This window comes from Podarcis raffonei, chromosome 10 (genome assembly GCF_027172205.1).
Source record: "Podarcis raffonei isolate rPodRaf1 chromosome 10, rPodRaf1.pri, whole genome shotgun sequence".
NCBI lineage: Eukaryota > Metazoa > Chordata > Lepidosauria > Squamata > Lacertidae > Podarcis > Podarcis raffonei.
This window is the reverse complement of record NC_070611.1, coordinates 77,529,673-77,557,026: the sequence shown is the minus strand read 5'-3', so window position 1 is coordinate 77,557,026 and position 27,354 is coordinate 77,529,673. Positions and strand designations below refer to the sequence as shown.

At 47.6% G+C, this 27,354-nt stretch overlaps 3 protein-coding genes across 5 annotated transcripts in view; 2 read left to right on the top strand and 1 right to left on the bottom strand.

Moving 5' to 3' along the window:
- The window catches only part of LOC128421704 (zinc finger protein 271-like), a 279,246-nt gene that overhangs the window by 147,224 nt on the left and 104,668 nt on the right, over positions 1-27,354 (bottom strand). The window lies entirely within an intron of this gene.
- Positions 1-27,354, top strand: part of LOC128421751 (zinc finger protein ZFP2-like) — a 100,692-nt gene that overhangs the window by 27,986 nt on the left and 45,352 nt on the right. The gene's annotated exons all lie outside the window — the stretch shown is intronic.
- Positions 173-2,962, top strand: LOC128422436 (zinc finger protein 160-like). Its single transcript, XM_053406459.1, has one exon. It carries the CDS (start codon positions 173-175, stop codon positions 1,886-1,888), a length of 1,716 nt encoding a protein of 571 aa, XP_053262434.1. The 3' UTR covers positions 1,889-2,962.

The following is a 27,354-nucleotide window of genomic DNA, read 5'->3' as shown; positions in this document are numbered from 1 at the left end:
TCCGCCCATTCTGAAGGTGATACAGAAGACAGTCAGAATTCTGGGAGATGGGGAACCTTTCATTTCATTAGGAATAGCCATTAAAAAGTGTGAAATGTGGAATATGCTTCACTGAATGAGCACACATAACTCACATCAATTAACTCAAACAGAGGAGAAACCATTTAAAGGTATGGAGAGTGGAAAAAGTTCCACTGATAGTGGAAAACTTAGAGAACATCAACGAACTCACATGGGCAAAAAACAATTTCAATACAGGGAGTGTGGGACTCACACAGGGGAGAAACCATTTAAATGCCTGGAGTGCGGAAAGAGCTTTAGTGAGAATGGAACACTTAGAAGACATCAACAAACTCACACTGGGGAGAAACCATTTAAATGTATGGAGTGCGGAAAGAGCTTCAGTCAGAATAGTAATCTTAAATTGCACCAGAGGATTCACACAGGGGAGAAACCATATAAATGTATGGAGTGTGGAAAGAGCTTCAGTCAGAGTGGACACCTCAATATACATCAACAGACTCACATGGGGGAGAAACCATTTAAATGCCTGGAGTGCGGAAAGAGCTTTAGTGATAAAGGAACACTTAGAAGACATCAACAGACTCACACAGGGGAGAAACCATATAAATGTTTGGAGTGTGGAAAGAGCTTTATTGATAATGGAAAACTTAGAAAACATCAACGGACTCACACAGGAGAGAAACCATTTAAATGTTTGGAGTGCGGAAAGAGCTTCCTTTTCAATGTAAACCTTAGAACACATCGACGGACTCACACAGGAGAGAAACCATTTAAATGCCTGGAGTGCGGAAAGAGCTTTAGTGAGAATGGAACACTTAGAAGACATCAACAGACTCACACAGGGGAGAAACCATATAAATGTTTGGAGTGTGGAAAGAGCTTCAGTTTCAATGGAAACCTTAGAACACATCAACAGACTCACATGGGGGACAAACCATTTAAATGTATGGAGTGCGGAAAGAGCTTTAGTGATAATGGAAAACTTAGAAAACATCAACAGACTCACACAGGAGAGAAACCATTTAAATGTATGGAGTGTGGAAAGAGCTTCAGTTACAAGGCAAGCCTTAGATTACACCAACGGACTCACACAGGGGAGAAACCATTTAAATGTATGGAGTGTGGAAAGAGCTTCAGTCAGAGTGGACAGCTCAATATGCATCAACCGATTCATACAGGGGAGAAACCATTTAAATGTTTGGAGTGCGGAAAGAGCTTTAATGACAGTGGAACACTTAGAAGACATCAACGGACTCACACAGGGGAGAAACCATTTAAATGCCTGGAGTGTGGAAAGAGCTTTAGTGAGAATGGAACACTTAGAAGACATCAACAGACTCACACAGGGGAGAAAACATTTAAATGTATGGAGTGTGGAAAGAGCTTCAGTTACAAGGCAAGCCTTAGATTACATCAACGGACTCACACAGGGGAGAAACCATTTAAATGTATGGAGTGTGGAAAGAGCTTCAGTCACAGTGGACAGCTCAATATACATCAACCGATTCATACAGGGGAGAAACCATTTAAATGCCTGGAGTGTGGAAAGAGCTTTAGTGAGAATGGAACACTTAGAAGACATCAACAGACTCACACAGGAGAGAAAACATTTAAATGTATGGAGTGTGGAAAGAGCTTCAGTTACAAGGCAAGCCTTAGATTACATCAACGGACTCACACAGGAGAGAAACCATTTAAATGTTTGGAGTGCGGAAAGAGCTTCCTTTTCAATGGAAACCTTAGAACACATCGACGGACTCACACAGGGGAGAAACCATATAAATGCATGGACTGCGGAAAGAGCTTCAAGCAGAGTGGGCACCTTAGAAAACATCAGCAGACACACAGCGGAGAAACCATTTAAATGTATGGACTGTGGAAGCAGCTTCAGTCAGAGTGGAACCCTTGATTTATGTCAACAAACTCACACAAAACACAAACCTTATATATATGAGGAAAGTAGATAGAGGTTCAGTCCTAGTGGAAGTTCTAAATCAACAGACTCACGGACAGGAAGAACTTTAGTACTTGAAACCTGTCAGATGCTTAATGCTGTCCAGCTGGCATAGATAAGACTCCGGGCTCCCAGCCAGTTCCAAACTATTTGATTTATTTGACAAAGTTCAAAAGTACATCTCCAGCGTTTCAATTTGCGTCCTTCCCCTTTGTTGCACAGTTGCCGCGTCTACTCTTTCTTTTTCCTTTTCCGTACCCAGCATGCAAGTCTGTGGAAACCCCTCCCCTGACTTCCTCTGTGTACAGAATGACTTGTTCCAGGCTCATCCTCCTCCCTCTCTACGTCAGACCCACTGTCGGACGACAGGCTGCTAATGATCTCTTTAGGCTCTCTATAATTGCTGGTTTCTGTTCTTTCATCTTTTCCCGTTTGCCTCTCCCTGACAAAACCCTTCAAACCATCTACAACCTCAAAGAGGAGAAGCAGTTTAAATGAAAAGATTGCAAAAAGTGCTTTATTTATAAAGGAGTGTTTATCTGGACTGCTGGTGGTCAGTGAGGATTAGGGCCGGGCGATATATTGTTCCAAACTGGTTTCTAGACCACATCGTGATAGCCTTCCAAAAGCAATGGATATGGCAACACGCCACAGATCACACTGTGTGTTTCTGGGATGCTGATTTGCCTGGAAGCAGCCGGCAGAAAGCTTTTCTTTGTGAAGCCCCTGCAGATGCTGAGTTGCTGGCTTCCCTCCCAGACGACAGGAAGCGAAAGACACACCTCCATTGCCCTGCGTCCTTCCAGCCTCTTTCCTCCCTTGCTCCCTTCTGCCGGTGTGTCTGCCTGACTTAGATATCCTGTGTACTGTATTTTTTTACTGCTGAAACTGGATTTGCTCTCAGGAGCTAAGTTTTGTGCCTCACTGGGGACCCAGTGAGAACTGTATGCTTTGAAAGCTAAGTAAACTATTACTGAAGAAGTCCTGCTGCCTCTGTGCGTGTTTTTGACCTCAGTGGGGGATTTGCTCTACATGTGGCCCCTACTCTGCTCATTCCCTGGAGTTGCTGTACTCAAGCATGCAAGACGGGTGCATCTGTGTGCACTCAAAAGCAAATAAAGTAGGACTCGCTTTTCTAATGAGAGTGCAGTGGTACCTTGGGTTACAGACGCTTCAGGTTACAGACACTTCAGGTTACAGACTCCGCTAACCCAGAAATAGTACTTCGGGTTAAGAACTTTGCTTCAGGATGAGAACAGAAATCGCACGGCGGCAGCGGGAGGCCCCATTAGCTAAAGTGGTGTCTAGGTTAAGAACAGGTTCAGGTTAAGAACGGACTTCCGGAAGGAATTACGTTCTTAACCTGAGGTACCACTGTAATGTGTTTTCAACTGTTTTTATTGGTTTTTTAAATTTTGTAATCTGCTCTAGGAGATTCGGATTACAGACAGGGAACTAACAGTAATGATGATGATGATGATGATGAAGTTATATTGCTTAACATGCCCCCTCCCCAGTCATGAATACTTGTGGGCACTCCTGGGTCCATCATGGTTGCTTGAGGCCCATGTCCAGCTCAGGCTACTTCCCCACCCCACAGACCTTTTGGGACAGAAAAGACATGGCCCTGGTCCTCCCTGCTCTGCACCAGATGGGATGGTTGCAACGCTCTCTGTGTGGAACTGCCCTTGAAGGCGACTTGGGAACTGGTCCAAAATGCAGCAGCCAGATGATTGGCTGGGCTGCCTCTCTTTATGAATGGCATTTCTCTCCCACCTCCTTGTCCAAGGAGATCAAGGTGGCATCCATGGGTCTACCCCTCCCCACTGAGTCCCCCCACAACTAACACATTGGATTCCTGTTTTAAAACAGTTGCACTGGTTGTTTCCTTTCCAGCAGGACCTCTCCTGCTCTCAGTGCCTTGGCTTGTGAGACCTCCAGTGGTGCTTTCATGGAACTGTAGAGGTGGATGGCACCCCAAGGATCATCTAGCTCAACCCCAGGCAATCTCAGAGGCCACGCTTGCATCTGGAGGAACTGAGCACTGGAGGAGAAAATGGGCCCTCCTCCTCCACAGATTGGTCTCCTCCTCTTTTAACACCACCTTTATTGGTGGCCTCTGCCTCTTGTGGGAGGGAGTTCCACAGGTTTTACTCTGCCCTGCAAGAGGAAGCGCTTTCTCTTCTCTGCCTTCCTTCCTTCTCCTTTCACAAGTGAGGTTTTAGGGACCAGGGTATATTTCATGTCCGAATGTTTCCATCTGCAGACAACCTCTGTTGTAAATGGGGACTGATCCATACATCTGAATGGGGTTTATTTGCATGCATTTCAGCGCTCCTGGATTCAAGGGGTCAGCAGTGCATCCATGCAAAGCAAGAGCAGAGCTGCCGCCCTCCTGCGACCCTCCCCGCCCTGACTTGCCCCCCTCTCGCCATGCAGTGCTGGGACCCCCGCTCTCCCCATGGGCCCTATCCTGGGAGAGAGGAGACTCACCGGATCCCAGCAGGCGCCCCCAGGCAGCCTCTGCAGAGCCGAACCAACGGGACCCCCACACGCCCGACTTCTTGCAGGAAAGGGGGGTATTGGGCTTTCGCTCTGGAGGACCCTGCCCCCCCCTCTTACTTTCCTCTCTAGGAATCTAGCTCGTTTCTGTTTAACCCTTGGCAAGCCGAGCGCACCCAACTCACGCCTCTCACTCTCCCGAGAGCAGGAGCATCGCGCACCAATGGCATCCCGAGAAGGCGGAGCAGGAGAGGTTTATGGATCACTTCCGGCAAGGGATACCTTCAGTTTTGGACAGCAGCTGAACGGCCCCCTAACAGCTGCCCCCTGAAGACGGGTCCTAAGGAATCTTCATGGGCTCCAGGTCCGTTTCCGAGCACCATTCAAAGTGTTGGTGCTGACCTTGAAAGCCCTAAATGGTCTCAGCCCGAGGAAAACATTTCCGCAAAAAGATCAAAACATGTAGCCGCAGGTGATACAACAGGAGCCTTTCTGCAAGTGGCCTTTGCAACACAACTCACTGGGTGGTAACAAAGTATACACATTTGCCTCTTTGCAATGTAGCCCCGTTTCCTCAATGAATCCACCCATTTCTTGATGAAATGTAACTTCTGCCAGGAAAACCTGAGCTGAAATAGGAAAGAGAGCAAAACAGAAGCCCTGTCTGACCCCCGTCAGTCACGTGGCAGGAGATTCTTCCTGAGCCCCCCCCCCTCCGTGAGGTGGGTATGATGACATAATTGATGATCCATATGATCCATTGATGATCCACATGATCCAAGCAGACTGGTCCAAAGAGCAGATCTCTAGGCATGAATGAAACGGGTCTGCGATGATGGATTCTGGAGTCAAGAAATCCGCGGGTGTCGGGGCTTTGTGTGCAAAAACCAAAGCCACTTTTTTCCCTAACACAGGAGTCACAAAGCCTAACCCGCTGCTCAATGTGGGGTCTCCATAAAAGGCGGATCTACACGGATCCTCATGGATCCTCCACTTTTTAAAAAATAATTCCAACAAATGCAGTGTCAAATCACACCTAGAAGGCACGCCTACAAACTGGTCTATAAAAAACGTGGATCCAACACTTTGCCGCGCTGCAGCACCACAAAAACATGAATCCGAGGCACGGATCCTCATGAATTCATATGATTTTTATATTGAAACAAAATGAAAACACCATGCTACTGTAGACCACATCTTAATCTGTAGGAGGAACCAAAGAAATCACGCATCCACTGTTTCGTGGTGCCGCAATGGCGCAAAAACATGGTTAAAAAACACGGATCCTCATGAATCCTAATGATTTTTGTACTAGATCAGCCCAAACTCACTGTCAAATTACACATCATGGCCAGGGGCACAGCATCCACCACAGAAATCACAGGTCCATGGCTTCCTGGCCATACCGTGGCCCAAAAACGTGGTTTTCAAGCACGGATCCTCATGGATCCTCACGCTTTTTGCATTGGGCCAACCCAAACTCACTGTCAAATCACACATCATTCCCAGGGGCACAGCATCCACCACAAAAATCACAGGTCCATGGCTTCCTGGCCATACCGTGGCCCAAAAACGTGGTATTGAAGCATGGATCCTCATGGATCCTCATGATTTTTGCACAAGATCAGCCCAAAGTCCTCATCAGATCAAACATCAGGGCCATGGGCACAGCATCCACCACAAAAATAACGGATCCATGGCTTCCTGGCCATACCGTGGCCCAAAAACGTGGTTTTGAAGCATGGATCCTCATGGATCCTCATGATTTTTGCACAAGATCAGCCCAAAGTCCTCATCAGATCAAACATCATGGCCATGGGCACAGCATCCACCACAAAAATAACGGATCCACGGCTTCCTGGCCATACCGTGGCCCAAAAACGTGGTTTTGAAGCACGGATCCTCATGGATCCTCATGATTTTTGCATTGGGCCAACCCAAACCCACTGTCAAATCACATATCATAGCCAGGGGCACAGCATCCACCACAAAAATCACGGATCCATGGCTTCCTGGCCATACCGTGGCCCAAAAACGTGGTTTTGAAGCATGGATCCTCATGGATCCTCATGATTTTTGCACAAGACCAGCCCAAAGTCACCATCAGATCAAATATCATGGCCAGGGGCACAGCATCCACCACAAAAATCACGGATCCACGGCTTCCTGGCCATACCGTGGCCCAAAAACGTGGTTCCAGACCACAGATCCTCATGGATCTTCATGCTTTTTGCATTGGGCCACCCCAAACACACTGTCAAATCACACATCATGGCCAGGGGCACAGCCTGCACCACAAAAACTCGGATCCACGGCTTCCTGGCAACTCCATAGCCCAAAAACGTGGTTTTGAAGGACGGATCCTCATGCTTTTCACATTGGGCCAACCCAAACTCACCATCAGATCACACATCATGTCCAGGGGCACAGCCTGCACCACAAAAAACTCAGATCCACTCCTGCCTGGCCATACTGTGGCCCAAAAACGTGGTTCCGAAGCACAGATCCTAATGGATCCTCATGATTTTTGCACTATATCAGCCCAAAGTCACCATCAGATCAAACATCATGGCCAGGGACACAGCATCCACCACAAAAAACTCGGATCCACGGCTTCCTGGGCACTCCATGGCCCAAAAACGTGGTTTTCAAGCATGGATGCTCATGGATCCTCACGCTTTTTGCACTAGATCAGCGCAAAGTCACTGTCAAATCACACATGATTTCCAGGGGCACAGCTTACACCACAAAAAACTCGGATCCACGCCTGCCTGGCCATACCGTGGCCCAAAAACGTGGTTTTGAAGCATGGATCCTCATGATTTTTGCACAAGATCAGCCCAAAGTCATCATCAGATCAAACAATATGGCCAGGGGCACAGCATCCACCACAAAAATCACGGATCCACGGCTTCCTGGCCATACCGTGGCCCAAAAACGTGGTTCCGAACCACGGATCCTCATGGATCCTAACGCTTTTTGCATTGGGCCAACCCAAAATCACTGTCAAATCACACATCATAGCCAGGAGCACAGCCTGCACCACAAAAAACTCAGATCCACGGTTTCCTGGCCACACCATGGCCCAAAAACGTGGTTTCGAAGCATGGATCCTCACGGATCCTCACAGTTCTTGCATTGGGCCACCCCAAACTCACTGTCAAATCACACATCATGTCCATGGGCACAGTCTGCACCACAAAAAACTCGGATCCACGGCTTCTTGGCCATACCGTGACCCAAAAACGTGGTTTTGAAGCACGGATCCTCATGGATCCTCACACTTTTCGCATTCGGCCAACCCAAACGCACCGTTAAATCACACATCATCTCCAGGGGCACAGCCTGCACCATGAAAATCACGGATCCATGGCTTCCTGGCCACTCCGTGGCCCAAAAACGTGGTTTTGAAGAACGGATCCTCATGGATCCTCATGATTTTTGCACAAGACCAGCCCAAAGTCACCATCAGATCAAACATCATGGCCAGGGGCACAGCATCCACCACAAAAATCACGGATCCACAGCTTCCTGGCCATACCGTGGCCCAAAAACGTGGTTCCGAACCATGGATCCTCATGGATCCTCATGATTTTTGCACAAGACCAGCCCAAAGTCACCATCAGATCAAACATCATGGCCAGGGACACAGCATCCACCACAAAAATCACGGATCCACGGCTTCCTGGCCATACCGTGGCCCAAAAACGTGGTTTTGAAGCACGGATCCTCATGGATCCTCATGATTTTTGCACAAGACCAGCCCAAAGTCACCATCAGATCAAACATCATGGCCAGGGACACAGCATCCACCACAAAAATCACGGATCCATGGCTTCCTGGCCATACCGTGGCCCAAAAACGTGGTTCCGAACCACGGATCCTCATGGATCCTCATGATTTTTGCACAAGACCAGCCCAAAGTCACCATCAGATCAATCATGATGGCCAGGGGCACAGCATCCACCACAAAAATCATGGATCCACGGCTTCCTGGCCATACCGTGGCCCAAAAACGTGGTTTTGAAGCACGGATCCTCATGGATCCTCACGCTTTTTGCATTGGGCCAACCCAAACTCACTGTCAAATCACACATCATGTCCAGGGGCACAGCCTGCACCACAAAAAACTCAGATCCACGCCTGCCTGGCCATACCGTGGCCCAAAAACGTGGTACCGAAGCATGGATCCTCATGGATCCTCATGATTTTTGCACAAGACCAGCCCAAAGTCACCATCAGATCAAACATCATGGCCAGGGACACAGCCTGCACCACAAAAAACACGGATCCACGGCTTCCTGGCCACTCCATGGCCCAAAAACGTGGTTTTCAAGCACGGATCCTCATGGATCCTCACGCTTTTTGCATTGGGCCAACCCAAACTCACTGTCAAATCACACATCATGTCCAGGGGCACAGCATCCACCACAAAAAACTCGGATCCACGGCTTCCTGGCCTCTCCATGGCCCAAAAACGTGGTTTTCAAGCACGCATCCTCATGGATCCTCATGCTTTTGGAGCATCTCCACGCCCATTGTTCTGCCCAGACACTGATGTCCAGCACCAAGGGCCTTTTGGTGGTTCCCTCACTGTGAGAAGCAAAGCGACAAGGAACCAGGCAGATGGCCTTCTTGGTAGTGGCGCCTGCCCTGTGGAATGTCCTCCCATTAGATGTCAAAGAGATAAACAACTACCTGACATTTAGAAGACTTCTGACGGCAGCCCTGTTTAGGGACGTTTTTAATGTGTGACTTTTTAATGTATTTTTATTTCATTTTTTTTTTTGGGAAGCCACCCAGAGTGGCTGGGGAAACCCAGCCAGATGGGCAGGGTACAAATATATTAGTAGTAGTAGTAGTAGTACTTTGTAGGATTTGATAATCTTTATAGGTCTTTTAAATTTCTAATCTATCTATATATCTATCCCCTCCCCCTTTTCCCTTTCTGTACTTCCCTATCCTTATAAAATTATATATATATATATATATATATATATATATATATATATATATATATATTTTAAATTTACGGCTCCACAGTTTTCTTGGTCTCCCCATATTCATTACCCGACCATCTATGCTGCTCATGGCCAGATCACTTTGGGGCACTGCCATGCTGTAAAAAGATTCTCATGAAGCACAGATCCCCATGGATCCTTAGGTTTTTTATGTTTGGTCACCCTGAAATCACTATCAAATCATACATGATGTATATGACCACAGAATGAACCACAAAAACCACAGAGCACAGCCAAGGAACAAACACTATATTAAATACTTTAATCCTCATGGATTGGCATGATTGTTAAATGGACTCCACCAAATTATATTGTAAGATCACACCAATGTCCATGGAATGACCGAAATACAAACACTATCTGAAATGGTTCTGCATTAGCAAGAACATTGAATTAAAATGACATTCATATTCATAGCTTCCACTGTGAAGAACAGCACCTGGAAATTTTTGACGCTGCTAAACCTCAAGAATATCCAAGGCAGAGATTGTGATGATCTTACCTGTGAATGTAAATTATCAAACCAACTAGATGGAGACCACCAAAGTAACCATGAAAAACAATCACCTGTCTTGCGTCAATTCAGCTACAAATGGTTCTGGGACAAAAGTTGGTTGCTTTGCGGGGGTGGTAATTATAAATGGAGGTTTAACTGCAAGTTTTCTTGCCAACATATTTTGTCAGTGCAAACTTTGAAATAGGGGGTTTCCAACGTGGTGCCCATGGGCATCATGGTGCCTGCTGACAGCTTTCCTGGAGTCCACCACATGTTTTTAGAAAAAGAACAGGATTAGTGGTGAATTGTGCCCAGCATGACTTCAGATTGTTCATAGTACATTTGATTGACTGCAGGGACATATGAAGGGGCAGCGGGGTGATGGTGCCCCGGGGTGCCATGCTGGGGGGAGAGTGACAGTACGGTCGCTGTACCGGCTGCCGCTTGTGCGGCGTCCATGTGGGCTGCCGCTCTTGCGGCAACTGTACAGGCATCCCCTCTCGCAGCGACCGTATGGGCCATATGGGCAGCTGCTCTCGCAGTGACTGTACAGGCTGCTGCTCGCGTAGCGTCCATACAGGCAGCCCCTCTCACGGCGGTCGTACAGGCTGTATGGGCAGCCGCTCTCCTGGCGACCATACGGGCTGCCACACGCACAGCGGCCATACGGGCTGTCATGCATGCACAGTCCGTACAGGACATTGTGTGCGCACCCATCAGCCAGGACTTGTTACCATATTATAGCTGCCACAAAATCTATCAGCATGCCACCAGAACCAGGGAAGCCTTGCCAGTTGCAGCTCACACAGTTGAAGTGAAATAAAAGACAGAAGAGTAGATCGGGAAGAAAGTTCCCCAGGCTGCAGGAAAAGATAACAGTAGCTCCAGCAGCTGACTCAGTGCAGGCTGCTGAGGGGTTTGACTCCTTAAGATCACCAACTGACTATGAGACACCTGGAAAGCACTCAGCCTCAGATGACCTCCACTCCAAAAAGTGGGAAAGAGGATTTAACAGTGACCAATATTGATTCTTTTGATAGCAGCCCCATATTCTCAACACAAAGTGAGAAGTATTTGGACAAATCACTGATTTGTACATCAGTTTCCCCATGGCACAACTGTACCTTCCCCACACTCAGTCTACAAACCATGGGACTTGTGGGTTCAGTTGGCAACATCCGTGTGTATGACTATGACATAACCACACTGAAAGGATCAAACTGGATAAATGATCGCATAATAGATGCCTTTCTTGCCTCCAGGGTGATCATGGCCAAAGAGCTAGGTCATGATGGAACAATTTTCCCACTTACCATACTTGCCGCTTCATGCAGATATGTCAAAGATTGCCAGTGTAAGCTCTGAAGAACTGTTTGAGATTTGGAATGCTAAAGAAAGATGTTTTGATTATTCCAGTAAATGACAGAGAAGTCCACTGGATACTGATAGTAATCATTTTTAAAAGGAAGAACATGTTCTATCTAGATTTCAAACATGGATTGAACCACTCTGTGATTGATGCAATAACATCCAATTACAGTTCATACAAAAGGATATGGCTGCCATTAGACCCTGGATTGCAAAAGAAATAATACAGTACTGTGGGGAAACCTTTTTTTTAAAAAGTATGTAATATTTATTAATAATTTCAAAATTACAAAAAAAAAGAAAATAGAGAACAACTACAGTACATGAAAAGAGAAAAAAAAATACAACAATACGGCAAAAAAGGAAATAAAACAAAAAACACAAATCCCGGGTTACATATCTCCAACTTCCATTTGCTTGTTTCATTGACCTCCTCACACCTCCCTTTTTGTATTCTAGTTTAGTTAATTATTTCAGCAAATTCTTTCCATCTTTCTCAATTTTTGTTAAATAATTTATCTTATCAATTTAACCTATTATTTAACTCAACAGATCCTTTCCATCTTTCCCCATATTCTGTTATTCAAATTACCTTAATTTATTTAACCTTGTCTTACCATAAAATGCCTTAAGGCTTAAAACTTAATGCTCAGTTATCCATAACTCCTGATATATTCTGCTAGAGTCATATAGTTTCCTTCCAACATTTTCCCTAATATTCATTCATTTTATGCTAATTCCCCCAATAAAAAGTTTTCTTTATAAATTTTCTTCCAATCTTCATCCAGCGTCTTTTCTTCCTGGTCCCGGGTCGTGTCAGTCCTTACTGTCCATTCCATCTAGTCCATCAACCTGGAAGTCTTATGTCCGAGGCTCTTAAGTCTCTTCCATGCCCCTTCTGCAAATCTTCTTCTTTTTGTTTATACTTGCCCTTTTCCTTGTCGATTGTTGGTCTCTTTCTTAATTTCTTCCCTTTCTCATTGGGGAGCAGATCTCTGGGGGATTCAAATCCAAAATTGTCTCCCTCTCCCTTCATCAAAGCCGCCCATTCCCCACAGTTCCACTCTCCACAGTCATCAGTGTACTCCAAAAGATATTTAAAAGCATATTTCAAAGTCTCTCCAAAGTTAAGAACCTCCTCAGCTCAAGACTCCCCCTGGCCCACTCCAACTTCAATCTTCAATGACAGCGGTTTATGCTCCTGTAGGGCCTCGGGTCTCTCCATTTGTAATGTTTGAGATGCGGCCACATCCTCCTCCATTATCTTCTGCACTTGCCCAGTCAATACAGGTTCATAGGTTGGTCCTTGAATGGTTTCTGTCTCAATATTCCCTGCTTGTCCACAGTTATAAACCACAACAGTCACCAAGTCCATTTTCTCATTCATCAAATCCATCTTTTCATGCATCTGTTCCAGCAAGGCATTTGTCTTGCATAAAGCAAGCACCCAAACTTCCTTCCTGCTCATACTTAATCAAGGTCAAACAAGTCTGGTCCCACGATCTTAATCTGACAGTTGTTGAGTCCTCAAGTAGACTGTAGCAACAATTTAACAGGCTCCCTCTAGAGGAAGCAATTTCTATTTGTATCCATTTCTTTAAGGCAAGTCCAGCAAAGGAAAATTACTTTCATTTTTCAGATATTTTGTTTCATTAGAATGCAAAAGGCAACATTGGAATCAGTTTATTTCTCTTCTTTAGTTATCTGTCAAAATATTCCATTCACAGTCAATGAACCTCTCCGATTATTTCTGTCTCTGACACCCCGTTCCTGTGGGAAAACCTATTTCGAAAGACAAGACAAATATTTTCAAGTGGAAATTGATGCTGTTCCTCCCAAAGAGACAAATATTGAACGAGAGTTACATTACTGTGTCTCGATCATGCCCAGAGGGATGGAAGGATACACTAACCTATTGCTCAGATATTTTACCTTCCTTGTTTGAAGGCTGCTGGTCACTATGTTTCTTGAAGGAAGGGTGCAGGAGGCCCAGTGGTGACCTAACTATGGTTTACTGTGAAGGAAACTGCAAGGACTGGTACCACTGCTTTCGCATAGGCATTGATTCAAAAGATCTTCCAGAGGTTTTCGTGTGTCCAGACTGTCAATCCACTGTGGCCAAATAGATTTTGAAACTGCGAACTGTCATATTCCACAGGTTGGTATAATACAGCAAAATCCAAACATATAGTTTTCATCATCATGGCAGGGATGGTCCTTTTCCATAGAATTCTTATTTATGGAGTTAGTTTTTATATCCTGCTTTTCTCTACTTGAAGAAGTCTCAAAGTGGCTAAAAATCTCCTTTCCCTTCCACCCGCACAACAGACACCTTGTGAGGTAGGTGGGGCTGAGAGAGTTCAGAGAGAAGTGTGACTGGCCCAAGGTCACCCAGCAGCTGTATGTGGAGGAGCAGGGAAGCGAACCCAGCTCACCAGATTAGAGTCCACCCCTCTTAACCACTACACCACAGAAACGTATCTCTTAAAACTCTGGAGCAAGCTGTTCAGTTCAGCCTCGTAGTGATACTGATTTGTGGAGGGAAGGTTGGTGATGAGCAAGATCTGTTCCCATTTCCCAACACAGAGACCATAGAGCAGTTTCTTTTGGGGGCTGATCCTGCAGAGTGTTTCTGTTCAGAATTTCTGTGGCAGAAATTGGCTAAGTGCCTTTATAAACATTCAGCTTCTCAAATCGAACCCCATCATGAATCTTTCAGGTGTAGCTGTTGGAGGTGGAGGGCAGAGAAGGTGCTAGTCCTTACCTCCTTCCTCCCAGCCCCATGATCCGTTGCCCAATGGGCTGAATTTCAGGGCTTTTGCATGTAAAGGGCAAGCTTGTTCTTTACTTGTTTAGATCTTTAAACTTGGGAACAGATATTTGGCTCCATGACCACAATGACCAAAAGGGTCAGCTTCTAGAGGACTGTAAAGATCATGATTGTACTTCCCCTACCCTCAGCCCTAACTCCGTTGAGTATTTTTTGTTATGAGACTGAGTGTTTGGGGCTGATGCCGTAGCATTCTTGTCTGGGGGCTTGATGGAAAAACAGAAAAGTGACCCTTACCTAACTCTCCAATGCCCTTCAACAAGAATGCTGTAGGAAATATTGCTAAGCCCAAAGGGAGGCAATAATTTGCTTCAGCTCACCTTGTTAATGGCAGAGCAAAAGCTATGAGTGTGTCATTCTCAATCAGTCTACTTTCAGGACTGATTTTAGAACCCTCTTATATCAGGCCACATTGTCACAGGAGGTGGCCCCATCATGCAAACATGACTATCCACACAGGGACCATCTATTTTTGTTTTTTTCTGATACTGGATTTTAAGTTACAGATACATCTTTTAAAACAGCTGTCAGTATATCACACTGTATTCCACTTGCCTTCCAAAGGAACATGTGGCTCTCCCCACATAGCGGGTTAGGTTGAGACTGCTGATCCAAAGTGATCAGTAATTTTTACGGTAATTACAATCCTGCTTTCCCTTGTACCAGCTTACCTTGACTTTGGTAAGGCCTTTGAAAAGGTCCCCCATGATATTATTGCAAAACAACTAGTAAAATGTGGGCCAGACAAAGCTACTGTTAGGTGGATTTGTAATCGGTTGACGGGCTGAACCCAAAGATTGCTCATCAGTGGCTCACCTTCATCCTGGAAAAAAAATGACTATTGGGGTTCCACAAGGTTCTGTCCTGGGCCTGGTGCTATTCAATATTTTTATAAATGATTTGGATGATGGAATTATGCGGGGGGGGGGTCAAAGTTCGACCGGGGTCCGGCACACTTCCCTCGCGCAGCTCTGGTCTTCCCCCCGGGACCTTTGACTCCAGCAGAGTAAACACGGCAGAAGCAGAAGCAGACGTTCCGTCGTGTGGTAGCAATAACTCAGGCTGACACGCGGCTCTCCTTATCTTAAAGTCTTTATTGCTGTACAGATCAACACATCGTAAATCTTCCCGGTGAGACACAGCTCATTTTGCTCCTTTCTCCATGGAGTCTAACACACAGACTGGCAAACACACAGAGAAATCCACGCCCCTTCCGTGTTCTCTGCCCGCCCTCAGAATGTGAGGCGTCATCACTCAGAACTCTTAACCCTGTAAGTTCTGAGCCCCCTCAACACCCCCTCTCGAATCACGTTCTGAGGGGACCTCTGAGTGTTCAACACCTTCCCCATTGCCTTCCGCCCCTTCCTGGCATCGTTGTTAGGCACCTGTTGAACCTCACAAGCCTCAGGTTCGCACTGTGCGAAACCAACCCACGCATTTGTGACCTGAAACCTCTCAGGTGGAATCCCCTTTGTTGCCCTTGAAGACCGCCTGGGCACAAACTGGGGTGCTCCTCCTGACCCACTGGGGCCAGCATGTGCGTCTTCCTCATCAGAAGACTCCCCCTCTGACTTGACACGTCTGTGAGCTTTCTCCATTATGCGCACAGGAGATGAGGGCTCACTCTTGGACACTCCCTTAACAACCTGTGGAGACGCCCTACTCTGTTCAGGGACCTGGTCTCCACCAGCAGGTTCAGGCTCTGGCTCTCTTTCCTCCTCAGAGTCGTACAGACAATCTGAGTGAACGTCAGAGCGCACTTTGGGCTTTGCCCAGCCATCCTGCTCAAAGAACTCAGCCTGTTTACTGACCAGAAGCTTGGTCTGATCACCTTCTGGGTATGCGAACCTCCACCCCTTGATCGCGGGTTCATACCCACAGAAGATCATTTCCTGGTTCTTTGGACCACCTTCTTGCTGCAACCACTTTGGTACAGGCACCATGGCCCTGCAACCAAAAGTGCGGAAGAAATGCACAAGCGGCTTCTGCCGATGAAGCAGGAAATATGGGGTGTCACCTACCACTGCATTGTAGCACCTGTTCATCGTGAAATTGGCCGTTTTTACCGCCTCCCCCCAAAAACTGTGAGGCAAACCTGAGTCATCCAGTAGGATCTCGGATGCTCGAACCAGGGCTTTACTCCTCAGCTCTGCCACGCCACTCTTCTGAGGAGAAGTCACCTTGTGACGTATCCCTCTCTGGCGAAAGAAACCCTTTAGAGCAGGCCCAGTGACCTCTGAACCACGGTCAAACTGGAAACCATGCACCTTGGTGGAGAACCTCAGCTCCACCTCCGCAACCCAATCTTTGACCAGTTGCGCTGCTTCCTCCTTCGTTTTCAGCGTGAAAGCCCAGGAGTTCCTGCTAAAATCATCTGTCAGCACCATCAGCCACTTGGCCTTGCCCAGACTTGGCTGTGGCATACCTACAAGGTCTACATGCACAAGCTCAAAAGGCTTTGTGGTGACCCTTTCCACCCTGGGATCATTAAACCCCTTGTTTCTGGCTTTCCTGCAAGCCTTGCACTTCAAAGGTTTACCACATTCTTTTACCTTGCAACCTTTGGTGCACTCTGATAACATCTGGACGTCCTCACAGGACCCATGTGACATCCTCTTGTGCCACACGCAAGCACACGACACATGAGTGTGGTCAGTGGCTTTCCCAGCATTCCCCTCAAGAGGTGATTCCAGAACAAAGAGGTTGTTCTGATTTCTCTCAACACTTACGAGCTGCTTGCCCCCTCTGGAAATTGTACAGACATTCTTTTCAAAACTCACAGAATATCCCTCCTGTAAAAGAGCAGGTACAGAAAGCAAGCAATGCTTTATCTCAGGGAGAACATAAACCTTCAATTCAGCCTGTAGAAAAGAGACAAACAAGTTAGAAATATGGGTTACACGCCCCAGTGCCCCTGTAGCAAAACTAACAGTTTTCTCAGTTGAAACAGCTTTGCAGTTCCACATTTGTCCATCAGGTGGCGCTGTTACCAAATGGGCATTCGCAGCTGAGTCAACAACCCAACGTAGGACCCTCCCCCCACTGGAGTTGTCCTTCTTTGTTGCCTTAGCAACTGACTTGACCTTGGAGCTCTTGCTGCAGGTGTTGTTGTCCAAAACTGCCATCGAAGCAGACAGTTGAAAAACGCTTTCTTCCCCTTCCGGCCGACCCTGGGACTTTCCACGCTGGCCTCTTCTCCCGGGCTGGTTCCCATGGGAAACGACCTTGGGCGCATCCTGCCTTGGCTCTCTCGCTCTTTGTGGGCAATTGCGACACAAGTGGTCTGGGGAGTTACAAACAAAGCAGCGACGAACGGAAAAAGCCTGAACAGAGCACTCCGCTGGTCTGGCCCCCCTGCTGCTGGGGGAGCCGCCCGAACCAGCCTTGCCCTCTCTGATACGCCGTTCTTCTTCATCCCCCAGACGGCCGGTCACATATTCCAGCGTCAGCTGCTGTGGATCCATTGACTCCAGAGTTAGACACAAATTGTCATAACTCTTGTCCAGAGAGCTGAGCAAGATATAAACTTTCAGCTCCTCTGAAAAATTCACCTGCAGCAATCTCAGCTGATTGAACACAGCAAGCATCTCAGTTACATGCTTCCTGATGCTGACCCCAGGACGCAGCTTCATCTCAAACAAGCGCCTGGTGGTGTGTATCTTTGCCCCAGCAGTTGTTCTGTGGTGCACTCTCTCCAGCGCACGGTAGGCCTCTACAGCAGTCTCAAGCCCCTCAACCAATGGCAGTTGCGAACCCTCCAGGCTGAGCACTATAGCTCCCAGGGCCTTCTGGTTCCTTCTGCGCGAGGCATGGGCTTCTGCGACCTCCGCTGCCGTTGCTCCGGCGCCTGGCTGGGGCAATGGGGCCTGTAGCACCGCCTCCCACAGACCCTTGGCTTGTAGCCAGGCCTTTAGCTTCCTACTCCACTCTTCCCAGTTCTTGCCGTCCAGCCTCTCAAAAGGGACGGAGTACGACTCATGGCTATCTGCCATCTCTCCCCCGGGGCCCGGTCTACTCACGTTACGGTAGCACCTCCCGGTCCGGCAGATCAGATCCTCCCAGCTGGCTCCAGCTACTCCTTAGCTGGCCTCCTCAGCCGATTCTCTTTCCCAGCGTCTCATCAGCTGGCCTTTGGCTGCTGGCCGCTTTGCCTGCAGGCTCCTCACACGCACGAACGTTGCTTATCTTTATTGCTGGTCCTCCATAACCTATGCGGGGGGGGTCAAAGTTCGACCGGGGTCCGGCACACTTCCCTCGCGCAGCTCTGGTCTTCCCCCCGGGACCTTTGACTCCAGCAGAGTAAACACGGCAGAAGCAGAAGCAGACGTTCCGTCGTGTGGTAGCAATAACTCAGGCTGACACGCGGCTCTCCTTATCTTAAAGTCTTTATTGCTGTACAGATCAACACATCGTAAATCTTCCCGGTGAGACGCAGCTCATTTTGCTCCTTTCTCCATGGAGTCTAACACACAGACTGGCAAACACACAGAGAAATCCACGCCCCTTCCGTGTTCTCTGCCCGCCCTCAGAATGTGAGGCGTCATCACTCAGAACTCTTAACCCTGTAAGTTCTGAGCCCCCTCAACAGGAATAGAGGGCGTGCTAATCAAATTTGCAAATGACTGCAAACTGGGAGGAGTTGCTAATACACCAGAGGACAGGGTCAGAATTCAAAATGACCCGAATAGCCTAGAGAGCTGGGCCAAAACCAACAATATGGAGTTCAATAGGGAGAAATGTAAGGTACTACACCTGGATAGAAAAAATGAAATGCACAGGTGGGGGACACTTGGCTTGACAACAGTACCAGTGAAAGGGATCTGGGAGTCTTAGTCGACCACAAGCTGAATATGAGTCAACAGTGTGATGTGGCAGCTAAGAACGCCAATGCAATTCTGGGCTGCATCAATAGGAGCATAGTGTCTAGATCAAGTGAAGGAATGCTACCACACTATTCTGGTTGGTCAGACCACACCTGAAATACTGTGTCCAGTTGAAGAAGGATATTGTCAAGCTGGAACATGTCCAGAGGAGGGTGACCAAAATGTAAAAGGTCTGGAATCCAAGCCCTATGAGGAGAGACTTAGGGAGCTGGATTTGTTTAATCTAGAGAAGAGAAGATTAAGGAGTGACATGATAGCCATGTTTAAATATTTGAAGGGATGTCATGTTGAAGAGGGAGCAAGCTTGTTTTCTGCTGTTCTAGAGACTAGGATGCAGAATAATGGATTCAAACTATGGGAAAAGAGATTCCACCTGGGCGCGGTAATCCAGTCAGGGAAAAAGGGAGGCATACTATGTTTAGGGCACTGTTTCCAGCCCCTTCCCCTTTTCGGCGTGAGCATAGTGGATCCTAAAAGGGGCTGCTCAGTCATGGATACAGCTGCTGAGCTGCTCAACTGCCTCATTCCTTGAGTCAGAACGACTGAACGCCCATGTGTCGGTTCATGACTAGGGGCTTCACATTCCTGCCCCCTAGCCATTTAGTGATCGCCATGGGGGGAGGGTTTGGGGGGGTCGGGTTGGGTTTTTGGAAGATGCCTGTGCGTGAATTTGTTTTATGTGTGTAGATCAGTGCACACTGACCAACGCACAGTCTTCGCAGTAGGGCTCTGTTCTGATGGCATGAGTAGTCACGACGAACTAGTGGATCCTATCTGCTGCAGCCTTCATCCGCCTTCACAGCCGTTGTAACACACTGCTTGTTATCACCCGTCTGTTCTGCCGTTGAGGACTTCTTGGATCATTCTTTGTCTAGCTCCTTCCCTGTTATGTACTAAGCTTGGATCCTAGAACAATAGGCAAGTAGGATCCTAGAATGCAAGAACTGATTGGCTTGCAGGAAAAGACCAATCAGGCTCCAGGAGGGAAGCAGAATCAGCCAGTCAGACGGGACTCATTGTGTAAATAATGTATATAAAAGCCTGAGGTTTTGGGGGAAATTCAGTCACTGTTTGACAAGCTGCAATAAAGAGCATGCAATCACTACAGGACTCTGAGCATATTTAATTTTCTTTGACCTTACCACCTTGGGTGACCCTGCTGGGAGTACGAGATTCCCAACGGCTTCACTCACAAGGGTCATAGGAATGTGCAAGCCCACTCACCATGACAAGTGGGAGAACTGAGATAGATTGCACTGAGCCCTGGTCTCATTAGACAAAGTGTTCCACCAAAAAGGCTCTGGCTCTGGTTGAGGACAGCTGGATATGTTTTGGGCCAGGGACCACCAGTAGGTTGTTGTTAGATGAGCGTCACACTCATGGGGGTGTATTGGAAGATAATTCCCACAGATAAGAAAGGTCACAGACTGTTTAGGGCTTTAAAGATTAGCACCAAAACATTGAACCTGATTTGATACTCCACCTGGAGCCAATCCAGCTGATGAACAACCAACTGAATGTGGGCTCTCCACAAAGTCCAAGTAAGAACTCATGCATCTGCATTTTAGACCATTTGGAGTTTCTGGAGCAGTCTCAAGGGTAGCCCTGCATCTCTCTCTCTCTCTCTCTCTCACTCACTCTCTCTCTCTCTCTATCACATTTATACCCTGCACTCCCCGGCTCAGGTGTACAGCAAGTTAAAGTAGTCTAGTAGAGTGGTGCCTCGCAAGATGAAATTAATTTGTTCCGCGAGTTTTGTCGTCTTGCGATTTTTTTCGTCTTGCGAAGCACGGTGTCGGAAAAGTTTTGGAAAAGCTTCAAAAATCACCAAAGTCTTCAAAAACCTCAAAAAAGGCTACCACACCGCGTGCTACGAGTTGCTCCTCGAAGTCAAGTCGCAACTGTATTAACGGTGTTAAGAAAAAGGAAACAAACTTGCAAGACGTTTCCGTCTTGTGAAGCAAGCCCATAGGGAAAATTGTCTTGCGAAGCAGCTCAAAAAAACAAAAACCCTTTCATCTTCCGAGTTTTCCGTCTTGCGAGGCATTCGTCTTGCGAGGTACCACTGTATGCAGGTGACTACTGCATGGATCACCATGGCTAGGTTGGAAAGGGACAGGTACGGTACCGATTGCCTAACCTGACATAGATTCAAAAATTCCAGTTTGGCTACATTTGTGACCAATGCCTCCATAGAGACAGAAGCATCCAGGACCACACAGGGACTCCTGATGGCAGCTACAGGTGACTATTGCGCCCCATGAAGAGCTGGGAGCTGGCAAACCAAACTGAAATTATTCTGGCCCAGCCATTGGACGCCCATCTTTAAAGGATAGAGATTCAGCCGACTACGTTTCCTCCATCCCAGCACACCCACCTAAAAATTGGCCAGCATCTGGCCAGGGCCATGAAGCAGTAGATCCATGATGTTTGTGGTCAGATCTGTGGTTATGTACAAGATATGTGAATAAAGGGTGAATTTGGGGTTCCCCAATGCAAAAAGTGTGATGATCCATGAGGATCCGTGCTTCAAAACCATGTTTTTGAGCCATGGAGTGGCCAGGAAGCCATGGATCCATGATTTTTGTGGTGCAGGCTGTGCCCCTGGCCATGATGTGTGATTTGATGTTGAGTTTGGGCTGATCTAGTGCAAAAAGCGTGAGGATCCATGAGGATCCGTGCTTCAAAACCACCTTTTTTGGTCCACGATATGGCCAGGAAGCCGTGGATCTGAGTTTTTTGTTGTGCAGGCTGTGCCCCTGGACATGATGTGTGATTTGACAGTGAGTTTGGGTTGGCCCAAAGCAAAAAGCATGAGGATCCAAGAGCATCCGTGCTTCAAAACCACGTTTTTGGGCCACGGTGTGGCCAGGAAGCCGTGGATCCGTGATTTTTGTGGTGGATGTTGTGCCCCTGGCCATGATGTTTGATCTGATGGTGACTTTGGGCTGTTCTAGTGCGAAAATCAAGAGGATCCATGAGAATCCGTGCTTCGAAACCATGTTTTTGGTCCATGGCGTTGCCAGATAACCGTGGAGCCGAGTTTTTTGTTGTGTAGGCTGTGCCCCTGGCTATGATATGTGATTTGCCGTTGAGTTTTGGTTGGCCCAATGAAAAAAGCGTGAGGATCCATGAGGATCCGACCTTCAAAAACACGTTTTTTGGCCATGGCGTTGCCAGATAACCGTGGATCCTAGTCTTTTGTGGTGCAGACTGTACCCCTGGCCATGATGTGTGATTTGATGGTGAGTTTGGGGTGGCCCAGTGCAAAAAGCGTTAGGATCCATGAGGATCCGTCCTTCAAAACCATTTTTTGGGCCCTGGTGTTGCCAGGAAGCCGTGGATCCGAGTTTTTCGTGGTGCAGGCTGTGCCCATGGCCATGATGTGTGATTTGCCAGTGAGTTTGGGTTGGCCCAATGCAAAAATCATGAGGATCCGTGAGGATCCGTGCTTCGAAACCACGTTTTTGGGCCGTGGTATGACCAGGAAGCCGTGGATCCGTGATTTTTGTGGTGGATGTTGTGCCCCTGGCCATGATGTTTGATCTGATGGTGACTTTGGGCTGATCTAGTGCAAAAATCATGAGGATCCATGAGGATCCATGCTTCAAAACCACGTTTTTGGGCCACGGTATGGCCAGGAAGCCATGGATCCGTGATACTTGTGGTGGATGCTGTGCCCCCGGCCATGATGTTTGATCTGATGGTGACTTTGGGCTGGTCTTGTGCAAAAATCATGAGGATCCATGAGGGTCCATGCTTCGGAACCACATTTTTGGGCCACGGTATGGCCAGGCAGGCGTGGATCCGAGTTTTTTGTGGTGTAGGCTGTGCCCCTGGCTATGATATGTGATTTGACAGTGGGTTTGGGTTGGCCCAATGCAAAAATCATGAGGATCCATGAGGATCCGTGCTTCAAAACCACGTTTTTGGGCCACGGTATGGCCAGGAAGCCGTGGATCCGTTATTTTTGTGGTGGATGCTGTGCCCATGGCCATGATGTTTGATCTGATGATGACTTTGGGCTGATCTTGTGCAAAAATCATGAGGATCCATGAGGATCCATGCTTCAAAACCACGTTTTTGAGCCACGGTATGGCCCGGCAGGCGTGGATCCGAGTTTTTTGTGGTGTAGGCTGTGCCCCTGGCTATGATATGTGATTTGACAGTGGGTTTAGGTTGGCCCAATGCAAAAAGCGTGAGGATCCATGAGGATCCGTGCTTGAAAACCACGTTTTTGGGCCATGCCACTGCCAGATAACCGTGGATCTCAGTTTTTTGTGGTGGATGCTGTGCCCCTGGACATGATGTGTGATTTGACGGTGAGTTTGGGTTGGCCCAATGCAAAAAGCGTGAGGATCCATGAGGATCCGTGCTTGAAAACCACGTTTTTGAGCCATGGAGTGGCCAGGAAGCCGAGGATCCGTGATTTTTGTGGTGCAAGCTGTGCCCCTGCAAATCATGTGTGATTTGACAGTGACTTTGGGCTGCTATAGTGCAAAAAGCGTGAGGATCCATGAGGATCCGTGCTTGAAAACCACGTTTTTGGCCATGGAGTGGCCAGGAAGCCGTGGATCTGAGTTTTTTGTGGTGCAGGCTGTGCCCCTGGGAATGATGTATGATTTGACGGTGAGTTTGGGTTGGCCCAATGCAAAAGGCGTGAGGATCCATGAGGATCCGTTCTTGAAAACCACATTTTTGGGCCATGCCACTGCCAGATAACCGTGGATCTCAGTTTTTTGTTGTGCAGGCTGTGCCCCTGGACATGATGTGTGATTTGACGGTGAGTTTGGGTTGGCCCAATGCAAAAAGCATGAGGATCCATGAGGATCCGTGCTTGAAAACCACGTTTTTGAGCCATGGAGTGGCCAGGAAGCCGTGGATCCGTGATTTTTGTGGTGCAAGCTGTGCCCCTGCAAATCATGTGTGATTTGACGGTGACTTTGGGCTGATATAGTGCAAAAAGCGTGAGGATCCATGAGGATCCGTGCTTGAAAACCACGTTTTTGGCCATGGAGTGGCCAGGAAGCCATGGATCCGTGATTTTTGTGGTGGATGCTGTGCCCCTGGACATGATGTGTGATTTGACAGTGAGTTTGGGTTGGCCCAATGCAAAAAGCGTGAGGATCCATGAGGATCCATGCTTCAAAACCACGTTTTTGGGCCACGGTATGACCAGGAAGCCGTGGATCCGTGATGTTTGTGGTGCAGGCTGTGCCCCTGGACATGATGTGTGATTTGACAGTGAGTTTGGGTTGGCCCAATGCAAAAAGTGTGAGGATCCATGAGGATCCGTGCTTGAAAACCACGTTTTTGGCCATGGAGTGGCCAGGAAGCCATGGATCCGTGATTTTTGTGGTGGATGCTGTGCCCCTGGCCATGATGTGTGATTTGACAGTGAATTTGGGCTGGCCCAATGCAAAAAGCGTGAGGATCCATGAGGATCCGTGCTTCAAAACCACGTTTTTGTGCCACAGTATGGCCAGAAAGCCGTGGATCCGTGATTTTTGTGGTGCAGGCTGTGCCCCTGGCCATGATGATTGATCTGACGGTGACTTTGGGCTGGTCTTGTGCAAATAGCATGTGGATCCATGAAGATCCGTGCTTCAAAACCACGTTTTTGGGCCACGGTTTCGCCAGGAAGCCGTGGATCCGTGATTTTTGTGGTGGATGCTGTGCCCATGGCCATGATCTTTGATCTGATGGTGAGTTTGGGCTGATCTAGTGGAAAAATCATGAGGATCCATGAGGATCCGTGTTTTTTAACCATGTTTTTGCGCCCCTGCGCCCCCCCGAAACAGTGGATGCGTGATTTTTTTGATGCTTTCTACAGAGTAAGACATGGTCTACAGTATCATGGTGGTTTTATTTAATTTGAATGAAAAAATCATATGAATTCACGAGGATCCGTGTAGATCCGCCCTTTACGTTTTTCCGAAGTGGGGAGGGGGAACATCCCTGGGGCAGGGAAGGGCAGCAATCCGGGGGGGGGGGGGGAGAGCTAGGTAGACCAGTCTTTGGGGACACGTCTCCATCTTGGCGCCGGTGGGGATTGTCTTGGCTTCTCCCTCCCACCCAATTATCGGCCACCCCTTCAAGGCAACCAGAGGGATCAATGGAAAGTGGGGGGTCGTGTCCCCCCTCCCATTCCTTCCTGCAAAATCCATCCTCTTACTGCCCCATAAGCCCCTGCCCTGTGCAGACGCAGCGCTTCTGCCCAGTCCAACCATTGTTCCCCTGGAGAGGAGAGGAAACATTAAACATTAAAATCCTCCTGATACAGGGCTGCCTTCAGCTGTCTTCTAAATGTCAGAATTTTGCCCATTTCCTTACCCTCTGCCTAATTCCATGTACCCTCGCTTCTCGCCGGGAAGGAACCAGCAGAAGACCCTCAGAAGAGGACCTCAGTGTCCAGACTAAACCATGGGGGTGGAGACGGTCCTTCAGGGCAGAGGCTGTTGAGGGCTTTAGGTTACAGATCTTGCTCCTCCATAATGACCTCAAGAGCAAGTTTGACGTAAAATTTTTGAGTAGTAAAAAACCCTCAGAGGCAGCAAAAATTTTATTCAGCAAACAAATTTATTACTGAATGCAAACAAGCATAACAGGATCCAAAACATAGCAAAGACCTAACTTAAATAAAAACCTAACTTGGCATACCAAAGCAGCACTCAAGTAAATAAAAAGAATTGTCCAGTAGCTCCTTAGAGACCAACTAAGATTGTCCTGGGTATAACCTTTGGTGTGCATGCAAACTTCTTCAGATACACTGAAAGAGAAGTCACCAGACCCTTATGTATAGTGGGAGGGTGGGGTGGGGGTTTTCTCAAAAGGGTAGTAGGAGATGGGTATGGTAAAGCTGTTGACGACTGTTAATGACTGCAATTAGTCCTACAGGAAAAAGCATTGGATAGTATGCATACTAACTAGCTTTAGTATGTGTAATGAGACAAGAATCCAATATCTCTATTAAGACCAGGTCTCTCCAGAGTTTTCAGTTTATTAATAAGTTGTAATTCAGCAACTTCTCTTTCAAGTCTATTTCTGAAATTCTTTTTTTATTAATTTTGACTGCGTCAGACCAATACGGCTAGCTGCCTGAATCTAGCACTCAAGTAAGACGCACACAAGCAGAGTATTGAAATAGCAGAATAGGAAGTGGGACCAGGCGCCTTTCAATACTGCAATTTATAAACAATTCAGTGTCAGAGTAACATTGGGATGGGATAACAAGCCTGGCTCACTCCAGTTTAAACCAAAATCAAGGAAGGTTCAGCATAGTCTCATAACAACTGATCCCACCACCTGCTCTCAGCAGAAAGGAAACTCCCTTATCAGCTAAAATGTTCCAGGTAGAGAAAACTCCAGCTTTGAATCACACAGAGTAGAACCTTCTTGAAGCAATAAACCAGGAATGATCTGTCTACATTAGATCAATACTATTCTATGCCTGAAAAATGCAACTATGTCACTTTAAAGGTCAGCACCAACAGTGTGAATTATGATTGGAAATGCCCTAGGAGCCAGGGAAGATCCTTTAGGACCAGTGATATGTGGTCTCGGCGGCTGCTCCGAGTTATTAGTCTAGCTGCCCCATTCTGGATTAGTTGCAGTTTCTGAGTCACCTTCAAAGGTAGCCCTACGTAGAGCACATTGCAGTAGTCCAAACTGGAGATAACCAGAGCATGCACCACTCTGGTGAAACAGTCCGAGGGCAGGGTGGGTCTCATCTGGTGTACCAGATGGAGCTGGCAGACAGAACTGACCTGTGCCTCCATGGACAGCTGTGAGTCCAAAATGACCCCCAGGCTGTGCACCTGGTCCTTTAGGGCAGGTATCCCCAACCTTCGGCCCTCCAGATGTTTTGGACTACAATTCCCATCATCCCTGATCACTGGTCCTGTTAGCAAGGGATCATGGGAGTTGTAGGCCAAAACATCTGGAGGGCCGCAGGTTGAGGGTGCCTGCTTTAGGGCCACAGTTACCCCATTCAGGACCAGGGAATCCTCCACATCTGACTGTCCTCCAGGGACAGTACTTCTGTCTTGTCAGGATTCAACCACAGCCGCCACCCATCCTCAAACCACCTCCAGGCACCAACACACGGCATTCACCACCTTCACTGGTTCCGATTTAAATGAGAAGAAGAGCTGGTTTTCACCCACATACTGGTGAACACCCAACCCAAAACCCCTGATGATCTCTCCCAGTGGCTTCATATAGATATTAAAAAGCATGGGGGAGAGGACAGAGCCCTGAGGCTCCCCATAAGTGAG